General features: G+C 34.5%; 1 protein-coding gene across 10 annotated transcripts in view; it reads right to left on the bottom strand.

The window, feature by feature from the left end:
- Positions 1 to 27,532, bottom strand: part of DLG1 (discs large MAGUK scaffold protein 1) — a 285,749-nt gene that overhangs the window by 42,112 nt on the left and 216,105 nt on the right. For 6 of the 10 annotated variants that reach the window (XM_047874935.1, XM_047874936.1, XM_047874938.1 and 3 more), the window contains 4 exons: positions 15,123 to 15,237; positions 9,836 to 10,012; positions 7,030 to 7,099; positions 2,719 to 2,818 (listed from right to left, as the gene is read on the bottom strand). In XM_047874935.1, the coding sequence (XP_047730891.1) occupies positions 2,719 to 2,818; positions 7,030 to 7,099; positions 9,836 to 10,012; positions 15,123 to 15,237 (462 nt within the window). Of the gene's footprint in view, positions 1 to 1,995; positions 2,030 to 2,718; positions 2,819 to 7,029; positions 7,100 to 9,835; positions 10,013 to 15,122; positions 15,238 to 27,532 lie in introns of all 10 variants that reach the window. The other 4 variants (XM_047874941.1, XM_047874937.1, XM_047874939.1 and 1 more) reach the window with 2 other exon arrangements.

Below are 27,532 nucleotides of genomic sequence, written 5' to 3'. Positions count from 1 at the left end.
TGAGAGATGGAAATAAGATGTGGTGAAGGTGTAATTATCATCCATCATAACAGTTTCAATATGGGAAACAAATTCATTTAGTTCCTTTTCAAGGAGTTTTCCACAGGTCTCTGATGATTCAACAGATATTAAAAAATCTGTGGATCCTTATGCTGATTCATACCATCTCTAAAATATATCATTCTCAAATTCTGTAGCATTAAGAATCTATGGAAATACTTTCCAGTTTTAAAGATTTTTACTGATTATATTCTCCAAAGGTAAAAGATTTAAAAAGGGTGCCACTAGCGATAGTAAATTTGTGGCTCTTGACAAATCCTACAAAGGCACATGCAAAAATAACATACTGTGTCTGTATAGAAATAATTACACATAAAGCATACTGCCTTCAATCTAATACAAACCTGTAATCGTTAAGTTTGAAATAAAAGCTGAGTACTTTCACTTCAGATTAAGATTGCAGTATAAAGTTAGCATAAATCAGGGAAAAAACCTTCTACGAAATATAATGTTTATTAATGTAGATCTTAGAAAGTTAAAAGATGTTGGTTATATCCTTAATGACCAATGAGTTACAAAGAAATAAGTCTTCAAAATGCTTAATAATCCAAATTGAAAGAACTATCTAGGAAACTTTAGCTCAAAATATTACATCTATGAGTCACTGTCACCTAAAATAACTTAGTAATATTTGGTAAACGTTCATATTTAATCAATTTGAGAACACCTAAATTTAAAATTTGGTTTGCTAAAAAATGCCTTGTTTCATCCATTGGCTCCGATATTTACTGAATGACTCCTATATATCAGACTCTCTACCAAGTTTTATATGAAAATTAAATACTAGTTAGAAAATTAAATAAGAACAACACAACAAAACCCAAAAACACCAACGTCTTGGTTAAAGGAAAAATAAAGGATAATATTTCTTGTAATTCTTTTTTTTTTTTTTTAATTTTTTTTTCACGTTTATTTATTTTTGGGACAGAGAGAGACAGAGCATGAACGGGGGAGGGGCAGAGAGAGAGTGAGACACAGAATCGGAAACAGGCTCCAGGCTCTGAGCCATCAGCCCAGAGCCTGACGCGGGGCTCGAACTCACGGACCGCAAGATCGTGACCTGGCTGAAGTCGGACGCTTAACCGACTGCGCCACCCAGGCGCCCCATCTTGTAATTCTTTTCATAACTTATAATCTCCTTTAAAAACAGATGTGGGGCACCTGGGTGGCTCAGTCAGTTAAGCATCTGACTTCAGCTTGGGTCATGATCTCACGGTTCGTGAGTTCGAGCCCCACATCAGGCTCTGTGCTGACAGCTCAGAGCCTGGAGCCTGCTTCAGATTCTGTGTCTCCCTCTCTCCCTCTGCCCCTCCCCTGCTCATGCTCTCTCTCTCTCTCTCTCTCTCTCTCTCAAAAGTAAATAAACATTAAAAAAAAAACAAAACCAAAAACACAGTTGTAAGCTCCTCCCCCCCCCACCCCCCCATAGACTGCTACTTCAACTTGAGGTCCACATTCTTCTCTATTAAGATCCACTGTATTTTATAGTCTCACATTATAGCAATGCTCTTCTAACACAGAAACAAAGTGATTTTAACTTGTTTTAACAGAAAAACCAGGCGGATATAAAACTGCAAGGAAGATTATTTTCTACATTCTAATGAGGGCAGGTAGTATTATTTTCAAAAGCTTAAAAGTCTTTTATTAAAAAAAAAGAACCTAGCAGAAGTAATCACTGTGAAAATTACAAAAGGAAAATGTAGTTATGAGCAGTTTTTCAAATGACATATGAAAAATGGAGCATTAGAAAAACAAAAAGTATGTATTATAGAAGTAAAAATCCCAAGCACATTAACATGAAAAGTCTAAAAGCAATCTAAATCATATACCTCCTCATGCCAGAAAGGCACTACCATGAATCTCAAAATGTATCTGAAAAAGGCAGATCTGTAGATGGAGGTTAAAAATTAACTTGGGAGTATTTTGATCACTTACTCAGGCCTTTTGATCCCATGTCGTCAGGGATCTCCTGTAGAGAGTAGTTCCCAGAGAGCAAGCAATAAAAAGATAATCAAAGAAAATAGTTGTCAGTAATGCATAAAATTGGTGCTACAATAAGAGACAGTTCCAAGACCATTACAGGTGCACATATTTTAGAGCATTTTTGTAGATTTCTGAAAGTTTGAAATAAGCTAGTAGCTGAATGTAACCTACTAAAGGAATGGAAGTTCTAGCTTAGAGGCTGATTAGGGTAGAGAAGCGAAATTTGAAATCATTTCTTGATATTTTAAAAGTAAAATTCAGATTGTCTACATATAATGAAGATGTAGGATAAAATGGAACAATTCCAGAAGATCTATTACCAAAGACTGTCAATGTTATACCTAGAAATCAGTAAGTAGATTCTCAGGTATCCATAGTTTTTCTCTAAAATATTCTTTAAAGTATACTGTTTCTTCCAAGAACCCTTACATCAAATGATTCTATTGTAAACACATAACTTAAAAAAAATATTTACTTTAAATTATGAATTCCTAAGGTACCAGAAAAAGTTAAGATTGGTATAGAAGTTAATTTATGTCTGTTAAGATTGCCCCTGGTTAAGACAATTAGTAACCTGTTGCAGCTCTTGAAACTGTCTCCATGGTAACAACCAACTGCAGGGCAGTAGGTCCCTCTACATTTATTTTCAGTTGACCACTGGATCCACATACTTACGGTCAGCATCACTTGTTTCCTGCTCACTCTGGTCCTTGTTCTTGTAGAAGGGGAATTTTCGGGAAAAGAGGTTCTTTTTACGCTTGTCATTGAATGACTGCTGAAGAAGAGAAGGAGGGGCAAAACAAAGGGATGTCTACTATCTGTGTGTACAAAGGCCCAGCCTAGCAGCTCTGTGGAAGCTGACTCTTGTGACCACAGTGTGCAGTTTGTATATGAATTTTACTTTAATCACAAATAAAGTGAATTTTTAATTTTGCATTAACTCCTCTAATTCTAATGTTTCACAACTGAAAATACTGAAAAATTTACAGTGTAATTCAATAATACCTAAAAATATTGAATAAGTGCTACTTGATAAAAAAAGGGAAGAGTAATTCAGATTAGTTACTACTACAGTATGACCCAAATTAACATATGTTCTTATCAATCCATATTTTTCTAGATTTCCAGGCATGAGGTGCTCTATAGCAAAAGTAATTTTAGATTGTTACTCTAGCTATTCAAATATTTTTTATGCAGTAGTAATCTTCCTTTCCCTTTGGTTTGAGCATATTTTCCCCCTCCCCCCTTTTTGTGGCTCCAATGAACTAAGAAAAAGTCACTATTAAAAAAAGAACCAAAACAAGTGATAAGGTTGCTAGTGCTGAATACTTAAAAACAATTAATCTTTTTTTTTGGAAGAGAAAAAGAGATAACTGAGTGTTTATGGTATGATTCAGAAATGAGAAGAAAACTAAGAGGGGTCCGTCAACCATGCAGAATGCAGCAAAAGATTTACTGATGCTATCTAACCAAAAAAGAAGTCAGAACTTTCCTGGTCAACTTGAATGCCATCATAACTGATTTATTTGTCTTTAAGCTCTACTATATTTATCTATTTTTAAAAGTATATATAAATAAACTAGAACCATATTTAACTAATTGGCACCATATCCTGAATAGAGGATAAAAAGCTTGGTGCCTATATAAAAGCCAAAAAGGCAATTAAGATTCTAATAGTTTTGGGGAACCTGGGTGGCTCAATTCATTAAGCATCCAACTTTGGCTCAGGTCATGATCTCACGGTTAGAGCCCCGCATCAGGTTCTCTGCTTTCAGTGCAGAGCCTGCTTTAGATCCTCTGTGCCGCCGCCCCCCCCCCACCAACCGTCTGTCTGTCCCTCCCCAACTCATGCTCCCTCTTTCTTTCAAAAATAAACATTAAAAAAAGAAGATTCTAATAGTTTAAAAGAAAAGATTCTAATAGTTTATACAGAACTACAATGGAAGAGTTGCACAGTTGATTTGATGTCCCTTATTGCACAGATGTTGGAAATAGGTTTTTTTCCCTTCTTCAATGTCCCCACTTGTGCCTTCAGATTTAAAGCCATGTAGCATAAAGATGATGCTATTAAAGAGGAATAATTTCTTTTGTAATTTCTGTCACAGACATCCACGTCTTGAAGGACATGGCCTCACCTACCAATGACACTAGGAACCATTGCTACTTTTTTGAAGCAGGAATGATATAAAGGATGGAAATCTTGTTCTGACTTTTCTTGATTCAATCCATGTCTTAAAAATGCTATCATTATTTTGAAGTATATCCACACCAGGCAGTATGTTTTAGCATGCCTGTATTTTTTAAGCACGTGATGCTAGGTGATTAAGATGCTGAGGTAGATTAAAGTAATTATTGCGCAAATTCTATTGCTTGAATTTATTTTGTTAGAAATCTTAATGGAAAGATTAAACTTTCATTTTTACCTTTTCATATCAATAATTCAAGATTAATAAACTCATAGTTCATTAGTTCAACAGACTGTCTTAATTTCAATCCTAAAAATCGAAGGCTCTGATAACTCTAAGCAGAATTTAAAAATTAAGTTGATGAGAGCAATTCTGTCAAGAAATAAGGACTTTTATTTTATAAACTGTCAAGTAGCGTTATTTAAATAAAAATATTTTCTTGAATCCAAATTTTAAGAAAAGAAAAATAGAAGAAAAGTTATGTTTCAACAGAGAAAAATTCATGGTAATCTAATTTAGGGAAGGACTAAATCTTTTTGTTCATGACAATCACTGAATCTAGTAATAATTTTTATGGTATCCCATAAAACCGATATGTTTTTAATAAAAGGTATTTATTTGTCCCTCTTACTGCATATATAGTGGTCAGAGTCAGTTTCACAGCAAACAACCAAAAGAAACATGAAGTTTAAAATGTTTTGATTTTTGGTATCTTTGCAGTTAGCCAAAATGAGATATCATAAAGATATCATAATAGAGAACAGAAAGAAATGCTGTTAGTTAAGAAAAGAATTAATTGTATTACATTTAACATCCTCCAGGTGAAGAATTTATTAAAAGTGAAAATAGCACAAAGCAAATAAGACAAATATGTGTAGGGAAAACATAAAACTGAAGAAACATACTACCTCCAGTTTCTCTACATTTTCAATACAAAATACTGTTTAATTACTTATTGTTATTTATGCTACACTGCAGGAAAGACAGAGTGTAATAAATATAAGAACTGATAAAATATCACAAATTCATGATATGTATATTAAATACATAATTTCTGTATGTGGTATTGCCAAAATAGCTAAATGAATGTTAAAAATGTTAATGAGAAACTGAAATGTTATAAGTCTGTAGTGGAAATAAGTCCATAAACCACCATTTAAGGAAAGGAAAAGAACTTAGAATGGGAAATGGTATTACGGAAAGGAATGCAGTTCTGTATCAATGGCAAGCGTATTTTTACCCCACTCAGTATCATGCATACTTTTGGTGCTGTGTTAGAACACAGTGACTGTGTATAAAGTTGGTTACAGTCAACAAACAAGACTAAGATTTAAATATGTCGTTAATTCAGTTAACTTCTTACAGTATGAAAGAAAAGTTACAACATGCAACCTCTTTTTCAATACATTGACAGTGTATTTTACTAAGTTATTTTTAAAGACATATATAAAATAAGCACAAAAAGCAAATCCTGAGCATTTACTTGGGATTTTTTTCTTCTCCCAAATTTCTATTTTACATATTGCTTCAGATCACACTATGTAATTTTTTATTTTCTGAAAGCTACAATTTTAAACTAATTTATCATTTCTAAAATAACTGAATACATTATATAATTTACTTAGATTTAATTTCTTTGATCAAGGATATTTATCTTAAAGGCTTTAAGTTTATGTGCTTAGTTTTATCAGAGAAGCACAAATGACAGGGTTAATTAAAATTTGTTGAGTTAACTTCCCACATTCATTTGAGATATGATCAAAAGATGATAAAACTTGTGTTAGATCAAAAAAGAAAAAAACCCAAACACAAAACATTCCTATGAATAGTATTTCAAGACAACATATATGTTCAGCTTATTTCTTTAGGCTTATTGCTACAATATTCTGTTGTAGTAATTACATACATAGTACAGGACAAAGCCTATAATAGCTCCTTCATCTATGGGCATCCATTATATTTAAGCAGAATTTAACAATGAAAACAAAAACACGTTTAAAATTATATATGAAAGAGTTTACAAGTATTTCTTGACCATCTATAATTCTCCCTCTTGACTGTCTCTTTATTTCTTCAAAATAAAAATTCATATTGATTCAAATATTTAAAGCATGGGTTTTCCTTAATAAATTATATTAGGCACAAAGAAGGGCAATAAAAAATTTCCACAAATTAACTTACAAAAACCTGTAAACTTACATTATGACCTAGTTAATAATATTTTGGGGCATATTTTCTCAGAACATGTATTATTAAATTAGCTGCATGATTAATACTGATGATACAAGTTTCTAACTGGACATCTGAATGAAGGCTGAATTTATTTCACTTGTATAAATAACCTCACCAAAGTATATTAAGAATATATGAAATGAGGGGTCCCTGGATGACTTAGTCCCACTCTTAATTTTGGCTCAGGTCATGATCTCACAGTTCGTGAGTTTGAGGCCCGCACTGGCCTCTGTGCTGATGGTGCAGAGCCTGCCTGGGATTCTTTCTCTCTCTCTGTCCTTCTCTGCCCCTCCCCCTTCTCACGCGTGCTCTCTCTCTCTCAAAATAAATAACTTAATTGAAAAATGTCTGTAAAATGACTGCTTTAATTTAATAAATTAAATCACTTCAGTAATACTTAAATTACTTCAGTATCTACTATGCGAAAGCACCATAGCAACACCAGTTGATGGTTAACTCTTACAGCAAAATCCTTCTAATTTTAATAATGTATTTCCAGCAAGAATTAAGAAAAAACCTACTATCTTCGATTACTAATATCTAGAAATATGAAATTTCATATACTCACCCCTTTATCTCCTCTTGTTTTAGAATTAAATTTCACTGTTTTTAACCGGGCTCGTTCTTTCTTCTCAACTCTGTCAAAGTATAGAATGCTATTTTTAAAGTATACTGAAATATCTAAGGGCCTAACTAGAAATCATTAAAACTGATACTTTAATATAGGGCATTTTTATATTCTAAAGTCTTCAGAAGTCATCTAGGCTTGCATCCCAAAATTAATTATAATTTCTAAAATGAAATACAGGGCTCATTTTATTATGAAACAAAACCACTTGTGAAGTATCAAAATACAGTACATGTGTACTTATAAATGTACTCAATTCCATAATTATATTAAAATTATTATGAGGAACCACTTCTGAATTGAGCAATTTGCCAGATTTTGGTTTTTTTGTTATTGTTTAAATATTAGCTTAGCACGGGGCATACACATATGCCAAAAATTAAGCGTAAGAGAGTGAACAAATAAGGCAAAATGTTAACAACTGGTAAAAGTAGGTGAAGGATATGTGGATTTCTTGTACTATTGTTTCTTGTACTATTCTTCCTCTTGTTACTTATTTTTCTGTAGCTCTGACATTTTTATAAAAAAATGGGAAATACAAAAATTAAATTTAGCTCCAGTGATATACTTGTGTAAATATAGAAAGAAACCAATTACAGTATACAAAAACTTTAAAGTATCTTTGGAAGGAGATACAAAGACTTGGTAATCTTAGTTATCCTTAGTTATCCCTCTACAGGTGAAATTGGTGCCAAGGGAACAAGCTTAAGATAAGGAAGCCTGTACAGCTTTTAGATCTTATGAATTCTGAAACTTGTTAAAGTGCCAAGTATTCAAAATAAGCAAGCCAACAAAACTACATCAAAGCAAATGTTTCATGTAGATTGTAATACCAATATGAACCTCGCAAAATTTCCTGTAAATTAAGCTTTTATAAATCCTCAATTTCAACATAGATATTACGTTAGTATATAGCAGAAAAACTTACCACAACAGGTTGTGAATAAATGTATTTCCTTCGTTATCTAGCTATACAGTTTTACCGTGGATACAGAAGAACCTTAGTAGTCAAGGATTTGAAACTTGTTTTTATTGTGCTAGAACAGTCCATGACATGATTAGAGAGTCCATGAGATGATTAACTAATTTATAATTCTGCCTAGGTACTTACTGAGGGCACTGCAAAACTAACATTTAGTGAGTAAACGTTTACAACGCAAAATGGCTTTGTTTTCGCATCATTATCTTGTTCACTAAATAGTTGATTGATTTAAATTGTGCTTAACTGTAAATACTATTCCTGAAAGAAAACTAAGAACTGTAGTAACTACAATTCCTTGTGCTATTATTAGAAGTACAGAGGTCTAAGAAAGGGATAGTTCTGTTTTAAGAAAACAGAAGTTTTGAATACATTCAAGAACAAAACGGCATAATTAGTTGTGGTTTCATACTATAGCTTATGGAAGAAAAATTATATAAATGAATAAACATAAAAAAACAAAAAAACCCACAAAATTCAACTTAATGGAATTTTTGTACAAAATAAAAAGAATCTCTTTTCATCAAAGCCAGTGTTTTCTTATTAGTTGCAGGCACACATAAAGCCTATGAGAGATATGAGGTACCAAAGGATAAGACAATTTTTAGGAACTCTGACTTTGATATTTAAGATGTGAGATTTTTACTGACTCAACAAGGCACAGAGGAAGCATTTCTGAATTTAAAGCAGACTATGTTCTATTCTAGGAGAAAAGTTATGCTGAGGGCTGCATTGCTAAAAGAGGAGTTGCCTCTTTATAGGATCTCGCCAAATAGCTGGAGCTTGCTAAATATATGGATCTAGCATAGAACAGTCATAAATCCCCAAGCCACAAATACAAATATAGGTAATATTTTAATATTCCTACTCTTCAACTTCTACAAGCAGTTATACAAATATATACAGGTAGAGGTTTATAAATAGGTACATGATTTGGCATACTTATCAATTACAGAGGCTCTTAACAAAATAAGTATAAACCCAACTCATTAGAACAGAACAAGTGTATTCCATCATAAGCTTGACCTGAAGTGAATTAACTAGCTACACTAAACACTAATGTCTCTTTACCAATTTTGGCTGGCTATCTTAAAACTTAAAGAGGCTTTTAGGCAATGATTTGTACAAATCAGATCTCACAAAAAAGCTATTTCGGGGGAATTATGAACTGACATTTTAATACCATTTCTCACGAAAGTAGGGGCATTCAGCAGCATTTCGTAGACCTTAGAGAGGATTGTCTATACTGGGATCATCCTATCTCTGTCTATACTTGACTACTTTTCCAGTAGACAGTAAGTATCAATCATGATAATAAGTGGTTAAAAGCAAAGAGGAAAGACCAGTGAATGTACCAATACTTCTAAATTAATCAAGAAAAAAGATGTGAAGCAAGTAACAAGATAGTTCTAAACATTTCACATTTATTTACACTTCCATTTTTTAAGTCTAAAGGAGGCAATTCATATAATCAAAAATGTAAAGTTTAAGATTCCATCACCACCTACATGAGAAAACTACAAAGGCTTTTAAATCTCTCTCCCTCCAATGGTATAGATACATGGCAAAGTTATTTAAAAACCTTTGGGGGCATCATATTCTTTAATTATGTCACTGGTTACAACATAAGGTGAACAAAATCAAATGATTGTGAAACACAATATGGAAAAGCAAGCATCACCATCTTGGTAAAATAATTTTAAAAATCAACAATTATTTATGTTGCCCTACTTTCAAGTGGTAAGACTGTACCAGACTTATATTTACCTGCGTTTACTGGGAATTACTCCAACTTCATCACTCTCTCCATCTGGTGTAACCTGCCTGGCTTGCCACCATTCATCATCAGAAGCATTAATAACATGGAGGATATCTCCAAATTTGAAGTTCAAGCCCTGACTGGGAAGGCCACTGTCTTTAGTCTTGTCATAATCAAAAAGCGCTCTAGATTAAGAAGAAAAAAAAGTCTATGATTATTTGTCATGATGTTCAGTCCAATATTAAATGAACACAGGATTCTGAAAGTGTATATAATCCAGGTAAATAATTAAACAAGATACCATGGTGGGCAAAATAATGCCAAGCTCAAATTTGCACTACACACGGAAGGACAGACAAAAAAACAGTAAAAGTGACTTATGCTAACAGTTTTCTAAAATTAGGTACCACCTTATTTCTTTCAATATTGGATGAGAAATTAAAAAAAAAAAAAGCTTTTAGTGTAATCCACTGGCAACCCATATTGAATTCTAAAATGAAGACAAACCTAGAGAGTTGTTCTAAATTAATAAACAAAAAGTAAATATTAAGAGATACTCTTCTCTTTATTTTGGCTACACATACTTGGGAAAACAAACTCCCTGAAAGATTTGATTCATTAGTTGCAGAGTGTAAGACTAGATTAACAGAGTGACTATTGTGTCAGTTAATTATTCCTTCTATTTGTTCACAGAACTAGAGTAACAGAATTTTCTGAGTCAATAACAATGATGAAAACTAACTATACAGGCCTTTAACAGCTGCTAAATATTTTGGAAAAAATACTGTATTAATATAGTAATTGCAAAATGTTAAGAATCTTTTAAAATTTGATAAAAATACTGTGTTCTATTAATATACAATACTTAAATTCTCATCCAAAGTAGTTCTCTCAAAAGTAAAGGAAAGAATCCCAGCAATTACATTTATAATACAATTTATTTATTCTTTAGTTCTAATTTGGCAACTGGAAATTAGGATACAAATCATATTCCTTTCTGTGTTACCCAATTTTTTTAAATTTTTTTTTTTTTTTTTCAACGTTTATTTATTTTTGGGACAGAGAGAGAGACAGAGCATGAACGGGGGAGGGGCAGAGAGAGAGGGAGACACAGAATCGGAAACAGGCTCCAGGCTCTGAGCCATCAGCCCAGAGCCCGACGCGGGGCTCGAACTCCCGGACCGCGAGATCGTGACCTGGCTGAAGTCGGACGCTTAACCGACTGCGCCACCCAGGCGCCCCTGTGTTACCCAATTTTTTAAACCTATCTCTCTTTTTAAAAAATTTTTATTTCAATTCCAGTTAGTTAATAAACAATGTAATATTAATTTTGGGTGTATAATATACTCATTCAATACTTCCACACATCACCTGGTGCTCATCACAAGTGCACTCTTTAATCCTCATCACCTATTTAACCCATCTTCTCACACACTTCCCTTCTGGTAACCATTAGTTTGTTCTATATAGTTAAGAGTCTGTTTCTTGGTTTGTCTCTCTCCCTCTTTTCTCCCCACTATGTTCATTTGTTTTATTTTGTGAATTCCACATATGAGTGAAATCATATGGCATTTGTCTTTTTCTGACTTATTTCACTTAGAATAATACTTTCTAGCTCCATCCATGCTGTTGCAAAAGGCAAGATTTCATTCATTTTTTATGGCTGAGTAATATTCCATTGTGTGTGTGTATGTGTGTGTGTATATCTGTGTGTATACACCACAACTTCATTATCTATTCTTCAGTCAATGGACACTTGGGCTGTTTCCCTAATTTGGCTATTGCAGATAAGGCTGCTATAAAGATGGGTGGGGGGACATTTATCCCTCTGAATTAGTATTTTTGTATTCTTGAGGTAAATACCTCGTAGGGCTACTGCTGGATCTTAGGTAGACCTATTCATTATTGCAGATTGGAGGAAGCTTAAATGGGGTGTCTGAAGAGAGGGCTACTGAAATAAGGTTTACTCCACCAGATCCTAGAAATGCTCAGGAAGTAGAAGTGTACAGAATTCAGGTAGGCAGAGGTAAGTTACAGCAGCGAAAACAAAAGAACTGGTGAAAACACTTCATATAGCACTTAGAACCTCTAGATCCCTTCTCTTGTTCCCAGACCCAGAAGACAAGAGGTTTAGTTTCTAAAGAAATTGAATTTGGTAAGTTCTGTACTCTGGAACTTGATGGGGAACGTGGTGCTGGGCTAAAGAGATAAAAAGTAATCTGCACACTGAAAATGGAAATTCTAGCAACCTTGTTTATACTGCAGGCAAGAGATTAAGGATTCTTTTCTAGAGATATTTAATGACCCCAAACAATGACCTCGGGTGGGAAAGGGCAACGAACAAAGCCAAGTATTTTATAGTTAAATCCAGCTAGCTTCATTCTCCATTCATAAGAATAGAAAATAAGGATCACTAAATATTTAAAGATCATCTCACACATGAAAAACAAGAGGCAAACTAGAAAAAAAAGAAATACAGAGAATGCACAGAATTCAAGAAGCAGAACATTAGAGAAAATGAGAAGATATTAGGTCCATGAAATAAAAAGATGACAAAAAAATGATCAAATAAGAAGAGGCTTTTAGAAAATAAAATAGGATATCATACCTTCCTCCATACCCCAAATACTCTATGAAGGAGAAGGCAAAGTAAAGTCATTTTCAGACATGCTAACACCCAAAAATGTCCCCCATATACTCTTTTTTCAAGAATTTATTGGAGAATGTGCTTTATTAAAGGAAAGTAAATTGAGAAAGAAAATGTGGCACTGAAAAAAACAGACTCTGACACAGCAGAGTGCTAAAAGGCATAGGACAGGGGCACCTGGTGGCTCAGCTGGTTAAGCATCTGACTCCTGATCTGGCTCAGGCCATGATCTCATGGTTTCCTGAGATCAAGCCCTGTACTGGGCTCTGTGCTGTCAGCAGAGAGCCTACTTGAGATTCATATTCATTCCCTCTCTCTCTCTCTCTCTCTCTCCCCCTGCCCCTTCCTCCCTCCCTCCTCCACTCATGCTTTCTCTCTTTCAAAATAAATAAATAAACTTAAAAAAATAAAAGGAATAGGACAGTGGCAAAGGCAAGTCTCATATGAGATCTACACAGCAAGTCGATAAAGTAATAGTCCAGACTGGAACAGAAAGATAGAAAAAATCTGAAGTGTAAGATCATATGTACAACCACATGTTTCTTTAAGTGAAAAACTCTAGAGTCTATTGTAAGATAAAGAAAGATACTTAGTAATAAGTACATGAACAATTAAGCAAATAAAAATGAGATGATTATTATGCCTAGGAAAAATGAAGGGCTGCAGAAGAAAGGAAGGATGGTGTTATAATATACTACTTGAGTAATGACAGATACTATAATAGTCACATGATTAAATGCTATTAATTTTATTAACAGTGATGACACTATGTTTGAGTGATAAAGGATGAAGAATAGTTTGGTATGAAAGAGAAAGTTATCTACAATGGTAAACTGGAAAACAGTAGTATATGCACATTGTTTAGAAATTTGGGGGTAAAGACAAGGGACTTTGCTAAGAAAATGGAGGATGACTGTTTTCAGAGAATGAAATTAGGGATTTTTCAGAGGTGACAGATATTTATTATTATTATTTTTTACAACGTTTATTTATTTTTCAGAGGAGAGAGACAGAGCACGAGTCGGGGAGGGGCAGAGAGAGAGAGCAAGACACAGAACCTGAACCAGGCTCCAGGCTCTGAGCTGTTAGTACAGAGCCCAACCTGGGGCTCAAACGTGTGAACCGCGAGATCATGACCTGAGCCAAAGGTGGACATTTAACTGATGGAGCCACCTGGAAGCCCCCATTACATTTTTTTGATAGTATGTAACTTGCAAAAATAAGGTACTTCTTTAAAAAATAACAAAAAGTAAAGATGACTCATTAAAGGTGCCTGAAACAAATGTAATGTCTTGATTTTTATGCCTTTGTAAGTTTTTAATAAATCACTATTAAAGGCAACACCTAATTATATTAAAATTAGAAAATATAGGCAAGAAGAAGAAAATGAAAAAAGGAGAGTATAAACAAATCTGTTTTTCCTTTTTCTGTAGATATCAGTATCACATAAAACACTTTGGAACAGAATAATTTAATAAATAAAATTTAATAAATAATGTATAGAAATAATGAATAATAAATCTAAATAAAATTTAATAAATATTACAATAATTAGTGGAAGAAGAGAAAAATCTGATAGACTAAGGATTCCCAGATCATTGGTAGGGCAGGAGGAATGAAAGGGGTAGGAAAAGAACAAGTGAAGAAAGTGAGAACAGTTTCCTTTTGTTATGTATCACAGAATAACATTTGAGACAGTAAGTCATATCATATGTAAACAAGTATAGAATACATGCTTGTTTGCATAGATGTTTTTATACATATGCACAAACACATATGGGATACATATCTATTTTATGTAAGATACATCATCTCTCATCAGAAGAATAAATAAAACATACTAGGAAATGTTCCTCAGTAAGATCAGAAGAAATGAACAAAATTAATGAAGAATGGTACAGATTACCCGTAGTCATCAACTAAAGTTAAACTAATAGTGCAATAAAGTGCTGAGTAAAGGCTCTGCTAAAAAGAGTATATAGAATACAAATAGGTCATCTGTGTAAGTCTTATTAGCCAATGAAATAAAAAAGAACAGTTTAAATTCAAAAAATACATGTAGAAATTTCCTGAATCTGTGTTCTCTACTGAGGCTACTCACATTTTAAGCTATTATTTACATATGCTCCCTTTGCTATTATGGACATTACTGTAGTAATTAAATATTAGAGAACAGTTTATTATAAAGAATATAAGTAAGTGTTGGATGATATGACATACCAAGCTACAATACAGTCACTCAGGAAAATAACTTAAAAAATTTTTTCTCCCACATTTATTTTGTCTTTATCATGCCATTATTATTCAAACGGTCGTTCAACTTTAATACAATTATAGTAACATTCCAATTCTTGAAAGACTGTCAAGAAATCAATCCTAAAATAACATTTCTTTGGTTTACAATAGATTTTTTCTTTTTTCTTTTTTTTTATATTTTATTTTTAAGTAATTTCTATACCCAACATGGGGATTGAACTCATAATCCTGAGATCAGGAGTCATATGCTCCACCAACTGAGCCAGACAGGTGGCAATATATTCTTTGCAATATATTCTTCTACAGTAAAACTAAGTCATAGTAAAAAATGTGAAGGACTCTGCATGCATGCATAAATAAGGACTGCCATAATTAGAAGTAAAAAAGTTTACCTGACATAGAGGGATCGCTTCTGGCTAGTTCGAAGAGAACCTGATCCTGAACTAATGCTACTATTCATCATCTGCTCCCGTAAGTCATGTATTTTGGCTTCAAAACGACTGTATTCTGATGGGGAAAAAAATAAATTTATACTTTACACTCTAAAAAAATAAGTTACTTGAATATAAAGTATTAAATACATTAGCTGGCTTATAATAATTATATGAGGTTAGAACCTTGAGAGAGTAATCTGTGTAAGATTTTTGGACAAAATGCAAATTTCAAAAAACCAACAATTTTCCAAATGTACCATAAATTAGAACTGGCTGAATTAGAATTTTCTCATATGCTATTTTAAAGTTCATATTACATTTAATCAATTAAAAGACAACTTTCATGCATCAAATAGTGGTATCAACCTCACATTACTGTCTAACTGTAAATTCTAAAGATTAAAATTCAGAATTTATTCTGATTTTTGTACTTAAAAAAAGAATCCTATAATGATTTATACTAGACAGTTTGTTTACTGATTTTTCCCCTTGAGGAAATCACTTTTATGTGCTTAAACACAGAACTTGTGTACAGTCAATAATATGGCAAAAGTCAACAATACAGGAAAAATATGCCTTAAAAACTGTACATTAAATTTACTTCAACTCATTTTATGATTTGTAAATTCTAAAAATACCAAAATAAGATACAAAACAATTTGAATAAACATTTTAAGATCATTTTTATATAAAGCAAGTGTGATTTTGATGATGAATTATTTTAAACTATATCATACAGTAAAAACTACTAAATCTATTAATAAAACCATAAGCACTTTTTCAAATACACTGCATTACACATTTACACACCTTTATACCTTTTTCTCTATAACAAACTATTTTATAGAAATTAGGGTAGATCTCCTCAGATTTTCTTACAAATACAAACGGTCTTAAAGCAAGAGCAAATATCTTGCTTGGGAGTTTGTATAGTTTAAGAAGACAGAGGGAGAGCAAACATGATTATTGTGGAGTTATTCTTTTTACCATAGACACCATGTTTGTTTTATGGATACTAAGATTAATTGAAGCAACAGTTCATCAAAAAACTCAAAAACATTTAATAGTTCAAACTAGTAAGTAATAAAGTGTTCTTTTTTTAAGTATTTATTTTTGAGAGAGAGAGAAAGAGAGAGCACAAGTGGGGGAGGGGCAGAGAGCTAGGAGGACAGAGGATATGAAGTGGGCTCCGCACTGACAGCACAGAGCCCAATGTGGGGCTTGAACTCATGAACCGTGAGACCATGACCTGAGCCGAGGTCGGATGCTCAACCAACTTAGCCACCCAGGCGCCCCTTTTACTATCCTGTAAAAGTATGACAGAGGGGCGCCTGGGTGGCTCAGTCGGTTAAGCGGCCGGCTTTGGCTCAGGTCATGATCTCCCAGTCCGTGGGTTCGAGCCCCACGTCGGGCTCTGTGCTGACAGTTCAGAGCCTGGAGCCTGTTTCAGATTCTGTGTCTCCCTCTCTCTGACCCTCCCCCGTTCATGCTCTGTCTCTCTCTGTCTCAAAAATAAATAAACGTTAAAAAAAAATTAAAAAAAATATATAACAGAAAATTGAAAATACAAATGTTAGTAGACAGTAATAATGTGTCCAGTACAATTCAACAATTAACAGTTCATGGCATTGAGGTGCCTGGGTGACTCAGTTGGTTAAGTGTCCAACTCTTAATTTTGGCTCAGGTCATGACCCCAGAGCCCTGTGGGACTGAGTCCTGTGTGGGATCCATGCTGGGCATGGAGCCTGCTTAAGATTCTCTCTCTCTCTCTCTCTCTCTCTCTCTCTCTCTCTCTCCCTGTCCCTCTCCCTTTCTCACTCTAAAGAAAAAAAAAAAGGAAGAAAAACAAAACTCATGGCAAACTTTTATTTGCAAAGGCACAGTGAAAATAGAGATAGACTGATGGATGGAGGTACAAATACTGGTTCCTCTTATTGTTAAAAGTTTTATTTATTTAAGTAATTTATACATTCAACATGAGGCTCAAACTCATGATACCAAGATCAAGAATCACATGCTCCTTTGAGCCCATCAGGCAGCCCTATACTGGTTCTTCTAATTAAAAATTAAAACCATTAAGTTTGTAATTAATGTCTTCTATCTTCTATCTATATGTGCTTTCTTGCATAAGACGAATCCTAGTTCTTGAGACACTGGGAATAACAGAATTAGAGTATTACACGGGGACTTTTTAATTTTTTCCAGTATTACGTTTACAACAGCCTTGAAATAATGACACCAACAACTAAGACCACGACATCGTTTTTGAAAACAGTTAACTACTTTCCCTACTTCCTTTTAACCTTAAAGCATGTTCTAGTAGGGATGAATATATATATATAGTTTAATTGCTGTTTTAAAATTACTTGGAGTAGTTCCTCCTTAGGTGTTAATGTTGCCAACTATCCAGTTGGCTCATTTCTTATACACTTAAGTTCATTTGTTCTTTTTTATTGTCAATTTTGACATTTAGGGGTGGCTTTTAAGAGTTTCATTTTTTTAAATAGGTAGGTAAAATAGTTTCAAGGTCATATCTGTAAAACAAGGATATTAAAAAAGAAGTCTAGGTTCTAGTCCTCTCTCCTACCCTAAATTATATTAAACATTTATATATATGGTCATTATATATAAATCACCAATATAAATATAATAAACATTTATATATAAACATTATATATAAACATTTACAGAAAGGCTTATTCCTCCATTTTTAATAAATAGAAGCAGATACACATATATATGCAAATACATTTACATATACTTATTCTAGAGTATTTTAATATATATAATACATAATTATGTACACATTATGTATATATATTCACACACATATATGTTTATTTATTTGTTTATTTTTGAGAGAGAGAGAGAGAGAAAAGCAGGGCTCGAGCTCACCTGAGCCGAAGTCAGACACTTAATGACTGATCACCCAGGCGCCCAATTTATTTTATTTATCTTTTAAAAAGATACAGCAACAACACTGTATAGTAGCATGGACAGATGTCCCTCATTCTTTTTTAATAGCTATATAGTTTTTTTGCTTTTAACCTTCATCTCTTTGTTACAACAAAATACTGGAAAGAGTTACATTCTGCCTTATCAGCAAATCTGAAAATTGTTTTCTTTGAACTAAGGTAACGTTTGATATGACTGAAGTTGTTTGATCTCCGTTCTATTCATACTATACCTTATTTATATGTAGGCAAGGCTTCTGTGCGAATAGTTGTGTCAGGGTATATTTTCCAAAGATACATGCCTGTATCCCACATGTTCTTGTACTGTGACCCTGCCATTCCCCCATTAATTGGGCAGACTCTAATCACTCTCTCCTTGGGGTGCCTGGGTGGCGCAGTCGGTTAAGCGTCCGACTTCAGCCAGGTCACGATCTCGCAGTCCGGGAGTTCGAGCCCGGCGTCAGGCTCTGGGCTGATGGCTCAGAGCCTGGAGCCTGTTTCCGATTCTGTGTCTCCCTCTCTCTCTGCCCCTCCCCCGTTCATGCTCTGTCTCTCTCTGTCCCAAAAATAAATAAACGTTGAAAAAAAAATTAAAAAAAAAAATCACTCTCTCCTTGAATTTGGGCTGGTCTTATAACTCACAAGCAAGCAAATATGGTAGAAATGATTGTATGTGACTTTCAAAGTTAAATTAGAAGAGGCCACAAAACTTTTCCCTGTTTCTTTAGGGATGCTTGTCTGGGGGAAGTCAGATACCATGTAAGAAGTCTGACAACCCTCAAAGAACCATGCTGCAGAGGTCACATGATGGTGTTCTGAGCCCTAACTTCCAGCCAGTATCACCAAGGCACAAGACAAGGGGAGTAAAGCTATTGTGGACCTTCACCGACCAGCTGAATCCCATTAAGTGACCTTAGTCTATGCTACAAAGACCATCCAGACAAAATCCTGCCTGAATTCCTAATCTACAGAATCCATAAAATGGTTATTGTTTCAATCCACTAAGCTTTGGAGTAGTTATGAAGCAACAGTAACGGGAACACACTTCCTCTGTGCAGTCTATTTTATTTGGTCATACACACCCACACACCAAGGACAAGCCTTCCTAAATTTAAAAATACATATGAAATTCCTAAAACAAAGAATAAGTTTTATATACTTTCAAAAATAAATATATAAATATAAAATTAGTACAGTTTTTCTTTTGTTCTAATGATAACCTTTTGTTTGGCTTTTGCCCCCTCCACCATGAGCAATCACTTCAGAGCCAAACTGAAATATTATCCTTTTACGTCCAGTTAAAAATTTAAAGCAATCACAAAGCTTATTCTATTTTCATAGCATCTTCAACTCCCCATTTTCTAATAATTATACTTTATCCAAATTGTCAGAGCATACAGTCTTTTCATATTATACACTCTCCCCTTACAACTATCTTAACTAATTGCAATTAATTGCTAGCATCAGTCTTTATGTCAGTATCTCTCCCATCATTTTGAGTGTCTGAACTTTGTTCTCTCTTCTCAGAGTGTTTATATGAACAGTATCATCAGAATACCAATCTGTTGTTGATACATTTGACTGCAGCCTTTATATGTGAAAGTCTATTTGATTCAGTTTCTTTCCTTGATTCTTTGAAAATGTTGACTCCACTGTCTCCTTTAAACCATTGCTAATGAAGTTCTAACGACTACCTCATTTTCTTTCATTTAAAGAGCAATGTTTTTCCTTTGGCCTGGAATTCAAGTGAATTTTTCTTTTTCTTTTCTAATTTTTTTTTAATCAAAAAAATTTTTTAAAATCTTTGTTTATTTTTGAGAGAGAGAGGAAGAGAGTACAAGTAGGGGAGGAACAGAGACAGAAGGAGACACAGAATCCGAAGCAGGCTCCAGGCTCTGAGCTGTCAGCACAGAGCCCGATGCGGGGCTTGAATTCATGAACCTTGAGATCATGACCTGAGCTGAAATCGGATGCTTAACTGACTGAGCCACCCAGGCACCCCTAAGTTAATTTATTTTGAGAGAGAAAGAGGGAGTGTGTGTGCAGGAGCAGGGAAGGGGCGGAGAGGGAGAGAATCCCATGCAGGTTTCTCTGTCAGCAGGGAGTCCAAAGCAGGGTTCAAATCCACAAACCATGGGATCATGACCTGAGCCAAAATCAAGAGTCAGGCATTTAACTGACTGAGCCACCCAGGTGCCCCTTTTTCTTTTATTTTTTGAGGTTTTTGTTATCATTTACTTATGAAGTTAAAAATGAGTGATAGAGGGGCACCTGGGTGGCTCAGTTGGTTAAGCATCCAACTTCAGCTCAGGTCATGATCTCACAACTCACGAGTTCAATCCCCATAACGGGCTTACTTTTATCAGTGCAGAGGTGGCTTTGGATCCTCTGTCCCCCTGTCATGCTCTCTCAAAAATAAACAAACATTAAAAAAAAATGAGTGGTAGTTAAAACTGCCATACAACTTTTTGGTTTGTTCTCAATTTGTTTTCAGTTTCAATGTCTTTCTGAATAGATGGAACAGGCCAGACCAGTCCTGGGAGTGGGGGGTGGGAGGGGTCACAGGGGAATGGAGCCAGGCAAGGGAGAGCAGAGAGGCTGAGGGGCTTGCTGGGGGTGGGGAGGGTGTGTCTGTGTGTATTTTTCTTTCAATCTTAATAATTTTAAGTCCAATAATTTTGTGAGAATATTTCTCAGTGCTAGTTATAATGTTAGGTAAACAGAATGTCTTTTTGATATATATTTTGAGTTAATTTTAGAAAAGTTTTGTTTATGTATTTTTAATATGTTCTATATGCATTGTTTTGTTTTTTTCCTATGAGACTCCCACATGTGTGCTAAATATTCTTTGTCTACTTTATCTGTCATTCTCAAATCCTTTTTTATTCTTTTTCTTTTTTTATTAACATATTTTCCAAAGATTGAAGCAATCCCCAACTGTTTTTCCTGAACCATTTGAGAGTAACTTGCTACCTTGATGTCGCACCACCGTTGAATATTTCCTATAAATAAATAAGTAAATAAACTACAAATATATAAATACACACACACACACATATATATATATTTTTTCTAGAGAAAGTGTGAGGGAGGAGAGGGGCAGAGAGAGAGAAGAATCTTAAGCAGGCTCCATGCTCAACGTGGGGCATTGTGTGTCCTACGTGGGGCTCAATCCCATGACCCTGGGATCATGACCTGAGTGAAATCAAGAGTCAGACACTTAACTGACTGAGCCACCCAGGTACCCCTAAATATATTTTCTTATACAACAACAAAACCATCAAAATCAAAGTAAAATTAATACATTACTACCATCGAATGCTCACACCCTACTTGAGTTTCCCCAGTAATGCCCTTTATAGCAAAGGGATCAAAGATCTAGACCGAAATCATGAGTTGTCATATCTTTTTAGTATCTTTCAGTCACAACAGTCTCTCAGTTTTCTTCCCTCGACTTTGTAGTCTTGATACTATTGAACATTACAGGTCAATTATTTTATAGAACATCTCTCAATTTAGGTTTGTCTGATGTTTCCACATGATTAGGTTCCAGTTATGTAAATCTGGCAGGAATATCACGGAAAAGATGTTATGTTCTTTTTTTTTTTTTTAAATATTTATTGTGAGAGAAAGAGGGTGGATGACAGAGTGCCCGGTGGGGGGAGGGGCAGAGAGAGATTCCCAAGTAGGTTTCATGCTTTCAGTGCAGAGCCTGACTCGTGATTTCCTAATTTATTCAGTGCAGTATAAGCTGGTATTATCATCATCAATTTGATGCTCAAATTGTTCTCAATTTAGCCAGTGGGAACCCTTTCAAACTGGATTTTCTGTCCTTTTGACACGTTTCCTTCATCTAGCACAGAATATTACAGAAAAATCTAGTACTTTCCCTTCCCCACACCTGGAAACAGCCATTAATCCAAACAGCCTTGGTAATTTTGGTGGGGAAGAGTATTTAGAGGCCAAGATCTAAGTGTTAGGTGTGCTCACTGCTATTGGGCCCAGGCTCTCTCAGTGGATACAGCTAGAGAATTGTATATAAATTTAATATCCATATGTAAAACAGATACACATTTATAACTATCTTTATATAAATTAAAAACCTTATGTTTAGACCAATTTCTCCAATTCTAACCTAATATTATAGGGTTTACATTTTAGTTTTCTCCCTTTCCATATTTATTACTTTCTACTCTAAAAAATGAAAATTATAGGTAACATTAACCTTAGCATGTATGTATCCATTTGGTCAATCTCTCTGTATGTAAGGAGTCCTCTGTCTCTACTACCACCTACTTGCTTGACTCACCAGTACCATGTGTTACCCTCCTAATTCTGCTCAGACTCTGATTCCTCACACAAGGACACTCCCTTATGTGGAAGCCCTCTCTTCATAATTAAGTCCTAATGGGTCACCATAACTGTCTCCAACCTCCCTAGCCCTGCAATACAGATAACCACCTTAGGACTAAGTTGATCAGGATATGGAAGGTAAAGAGCTCTTATTTTTGGTTTTTGAAAAAGTCCTCTTTTTTACATACTTGCTTTAAGGAAATACCGTGCTCCTTTGTTAAACTTAACTTTTGAAAAACATTTTTTCTTTATTTATAATAATTTTCTAAGCTCTATCAATTCATTTATGTTATTTCTTACATTCCATATTTTTTCTTTAACTTGTTTTGAAATATGAAGGTACACTTTTCATTTATTTCATAGGCATGTTTTTCTGGCATCCTTTCATTGTGGAGATGTTATTCTTATCCTTATTTTCATTTTCCAAATAGATTTCTATTGGATTCCACAGTGATCCTTTTCTGTTGTTCATTAAAAATTTTTTTAATGCTTATTTTTTGAGAGAGATAGAGAGAGAAAATGAGCAGGAGAGGGGCAGACAGAGAGGGAGACACAGAATCTGAAGCAGGCTCCAGGCTCCAAGCTGTCAGCACAGAGCCTGACACAGGGCTTGAATTCACAGAGTGCGAGATCATGACCTGAACCAAAGATGGATGCTTAACGGACTGAGCCACCCAGGTGCCCCTGTTCACTTTTATGTGAAATTAGTTTCCCTGAACTTCAGATAAGACTATTGGGTCAGGATAGCTTTTCTATCTTCACAGCTCTGGAGCTCCCTCTTTTGTTGTTTCTGTCAAGTGTTCAAAGACATGATCTCCTACACTGTGAGATCTCCTGGTGGTTTACTTTCCCCCTACTTGCCTGGACCTTCTATTTCCTTTGGCCCTATTATCCTATCCTACTCAATTTGGGTTTTATTCTCAGTAGTTTTCCTTTGCTCTGTGGCTTTGAACTGAAATGGAGCTAACACTGGTTAGTTGTGTCAGAGGGCACAGACTGTTCCATCTCCTTCATACCTTACTGCAGATCCCCTGCGCTTAACATGCAGATTGTGCAAAAACCCTTACAGTTGCAGGTGCTGTTCTTATATTGGCCACTGTATTTTCTAGTTAGTATTCATTAGCTCTTGGGCTTCTTGTGCGGCTTCCCCTTGTACAGATGTTGGTATTACAGGGTCTCATAGTTCTTGAGAACTTGTTTATACTTGCTTGTATTTTGGGGTTCATGGGATACCTTTTCATCTAGTTTTGTTAAAGGTCTAGTTTTGTTAAATTTTGGTTTTGCTATCATAATTTTTTTTCTGGTAAGGGGGGATTGTTCTGGGCAATTTCACTTTAAATCTGCTATCTTATTTTTAATTTTCTATTTGTCCCACTACTCTATCAATATATTATTTTAGCGGTTGTCCTAGAAAATTATTAGGAAGTTTTGAGTTTTTGATATTTATTACTCTTGTTTTTAATATTTTAATCTTTTAAATATATCTTACCTGTACATTTATTCATTTATTTATTTTAAACATTTTATTTTTTAAAATCTCTACACCTAACATGGGGCTCAAACTTACAACCCTGAGATCAAGAGTCCCATGTTCCACTGACTGAGCCAGCCAGGAGTCCCATAATTTTATGTTTAATAATGGCTGTGCTTAACAACTACTTTGCAAAATTCCTGAAAATTCAACAATTGGCTCTTGTAAGTCATTACATCACAGCTCTTATACAAAAGTAATGTCTGTGCTTCTTCAGCTGAGTTCCTAGTTTTCATTCACTTTTTGATAATTCTTTACTGCCTTAACAGCTCTATGATGCCTTTAATAAAATACTCATTATATTTCATGTAGCATTATTAGTTGTCTTCAGTGATTTTGCCAGCCAAATCAATGGAAGTCCTAGTGATTTAAAATGTTATACATTTAGAAATTTAAAAAAATTCGGTAAAAAGAACACATTATTTTTTATAGTAAAGAAGAATACTCTTTCCCAAGAGGTAACTAAGTTACTATAAAGCAGTTAAAGTCTCAGATAGTCAACATTTAAGATACTGGAGAACTAAGTCAATTATTGTTAATTTCTTAAATTTGTGCCTCATTTACTATGTTTACTCTATTCAGATTTTCATATTTATGGTCTTTACTTACTATTAACAAACAATTCCTCCTAACCATCTGTCAGTTCAGAACATACTTCAATACTTTGTTTACTTTTCCTTTAAACCTCCCATTTCATTTACCTAGCTAAGATTCCTCTTTTTCCTGTCTGTTCCAATCAACTCATATTTTTAGATCTATCAATTTTCACTATATACCCATCCTATATATATTTTCTTACACTTTATTTTGAGAGGAGAGTTTAATTTCTTTTTCAGTTAAGTCATTTACATCCCTCTCCTAGAAATCACATCACAACTCATTCCAGGAAAGGCACCACTGGGAGAGAGCTGAAATGTTATACAGAAAGTTTTCTCTATTCAGCGTTTCAGAAATTCCAAACTTGTCATGAAATATATTTAGGGAGTCTCTGAACTGTGGGCCATAAGTCAAATAATATGTGTGTTCTTGTAAGAGGAGAGAACATGTTTAATAGCTGATTTTCTGCATTTTATTCCCCTTTTCAACTTCTAATCCTTGTTTTGGCCTCACTAGAATTGAAAAGATGGAAGGAAGGAGGGGAAGAGACTGGGGATAAACAGTACCTCCCCCAATCTCTCTGAAACCTACAATCCTAACTATGAAGAATAAAATTCATTTATACTCTAATGAAATATGTTAATTAAATGTAGAACTTAACATCTGAGAGCAATAAATCTTAGAGAACAGATATGACTGGTTTAGAGAAGAAAAAGGAAAATGTTCTGAGTAAGAAGGCAGGTTGGTTAAGTAGTAAGAAAGGGGAGAAAGATGTAGGAAGGAAAGAGACTAAAACAAATCTTAATTAGTAACCTACTACAGAAAGTCACTATGAGAGATGACAAATGCTTGTCTGCAAAGAAATGCCACCAGTCCAATACAATCTCTCCATTTAGTCTCTACCTCTCTTCTCCTTGGTTGTTACAAGAAATAAAAGAAATAAAATGAGGAGACTGGGGTTAAACTCCACCTCTGCAACTGGGATTTAAATTAAAGCTCTGGAACTCAGACAAGTTCGGTGGCTCTGACCAAATGTTTCAACTTTTCTAGATTTCAGTTTAGTCATTTAAAATTTAGGAATAAGAAGGGCGCCTGGGTGGCTCAGTCGGTTGAGCGTCTGACTTCGGCTCAGGTTGTGATCTCCCGGTCTGTGAGTTCGAGCCCCACATCGGGCTCTGTGCTGACAGCTCAGAGCCTGGAGCCTGCTTTGGATTCTGTGTCTTCCTCTCTCTCTGCTCCTCCCTACTTGCACTCTGTCTCTCCCTCTCTCAAAAATAAGTAATAAACATTAAAAAAAAAAAAAACAACAAACAACTTCGGAATAAGAATACAAACTTCAAGGAATTTTTTTTCTTGTGTAAAGAAAAAAATCACAAATTTAAGACAAACAATGGAAAAGAGAAAGTAAGTTTAATCTAGGTTTAATTCTTTTTCTTTTATCTCCATTCCTTTATAGTACAGCAGTTTGCAATATAATCAGTATTTTTTGAACCAAAAATATAAATTTAAGGTCTGAAAGTTGATAAAGTGTGCTTGAGGAACAATGAGATAAAATTATTGAGATCAGGGCTTTTCAGGATGTGGAGACCCACTTGGAACCTCAGATTATTTTAAACTGAAGACACTGCAGATTCAACATTCAACAAATACGGGGGGGTGGGGGGAGGGGGGAAACCTTCTCAGAGCTTCCCTTATCTGACCAAAAGCAGCAACTTTCAGGAAATAAGGCTATCATAAATCCCCTCTCCTGGGGAGTATTATGGCTTTGAGATGGAAAGACTATTCATATGTACATAGCAAACATTATCACAAACTTTTTCCTAAAAGCCCATTGGCCTTTCCTGAAGAACCCTATTTATTTTTTCCATAGAAAGTTTTTCTCTCCACCCTTTTTCCCATAGGAAGTTAGGTATATAAGTTATTAATGAGCCCTACTTCTTTTGTTGGCTCCTCATATGCATATAATATAAACCCTTTTCTCTTGTGAGTCTATCTTTTACTAGTTTAAGTTACAGGCCCCAGCCACTGAAAGGTTAGCAAGTTTTTCCTCTTCTAAAAAGGGAGCTAGAAGAAATCTTAACCACTTAATAGCTGTATAATTGGCAAACTACTTAAATTTTTTGTGCCTTTCTTTACTCACCTGTAATGTCAAATGGAGATAACAGTGCTTACTTTATAGGGTTTTATGGGAATAAAAGAAGTTAATGTAACATGGTTAGTACCATAACCAGCACACAATTTTTTCTATTATATTCTATTACCCAACCTATAGGAAGTTCTTGAACTATATGGATGAGGAACTATTAAAATTTTGTAATTTCTGAATACAAAGTCAAAAACTAGCATCCAGTGCCCAAGTTTGATTAGAGCTATAGATCCTGAAAGATAAAAACTTACTCCTACCAAAAGCTTACCTCTTTGCTCTTTGTTTGTATGTATATATGTACGTCAGATTATCAATGAAGCAGAGAATCCCAAAAGATTCATCATTAATAAAGGAAGATACTAACTGCAGAAAGATGACTGATTATCAGTGTCAGGTGATTCCTTCTATACTTCTTAAAATGGCCAGTTCACTGAGAAACAAAATCTGAGCTTTCAACTTATGTCCTTGGCCCTCAAAGCAGTTACACACTGACGATGTGGAATATGTTTTTTTTTTTTTTAAAGTGCTGTGTAACAAAAATACATTCGTTAAAAAAATAATTAAAGCAAAACATATTGCCTTATAAACAAGGTAAGTAGCAATACAGCAAGGAGGTCAGGTGTTTTCAAAATACCCAAAACATGATTTTAAATTTTAACTCTCCTATTTTTGGTCTTCCGGTTTTTTGGTTTTTTTTTTTTTTTTTTTTTTGCCCTCTTCTTTCTTTCTTTCCTTCTTTTTTTTAACCTACCATGTCATTTCTTCTCTCTGCCCATCTAAATCCTAT

Source organism: Prionailurus viverrinus, chromosome C2, assembly GCF_022837055.1.
Source record: "Prionailurus viverrinus isolate Anna chromosome C2, UM_Priviv_1.0, whole genome shotgun sequence".
NCBI classification, from domain to species: Eukaryota; Metazoa; Chordata; class Mammalia; order Carnivora; family Felidae; genus Prionailurus; species Prionailurus viverrinus.
The sequence above is the reverse complement of the archived record's forward strand: the minus strand, read 5'-3'. Positions and strand labels throughout refer to the sequence as shown.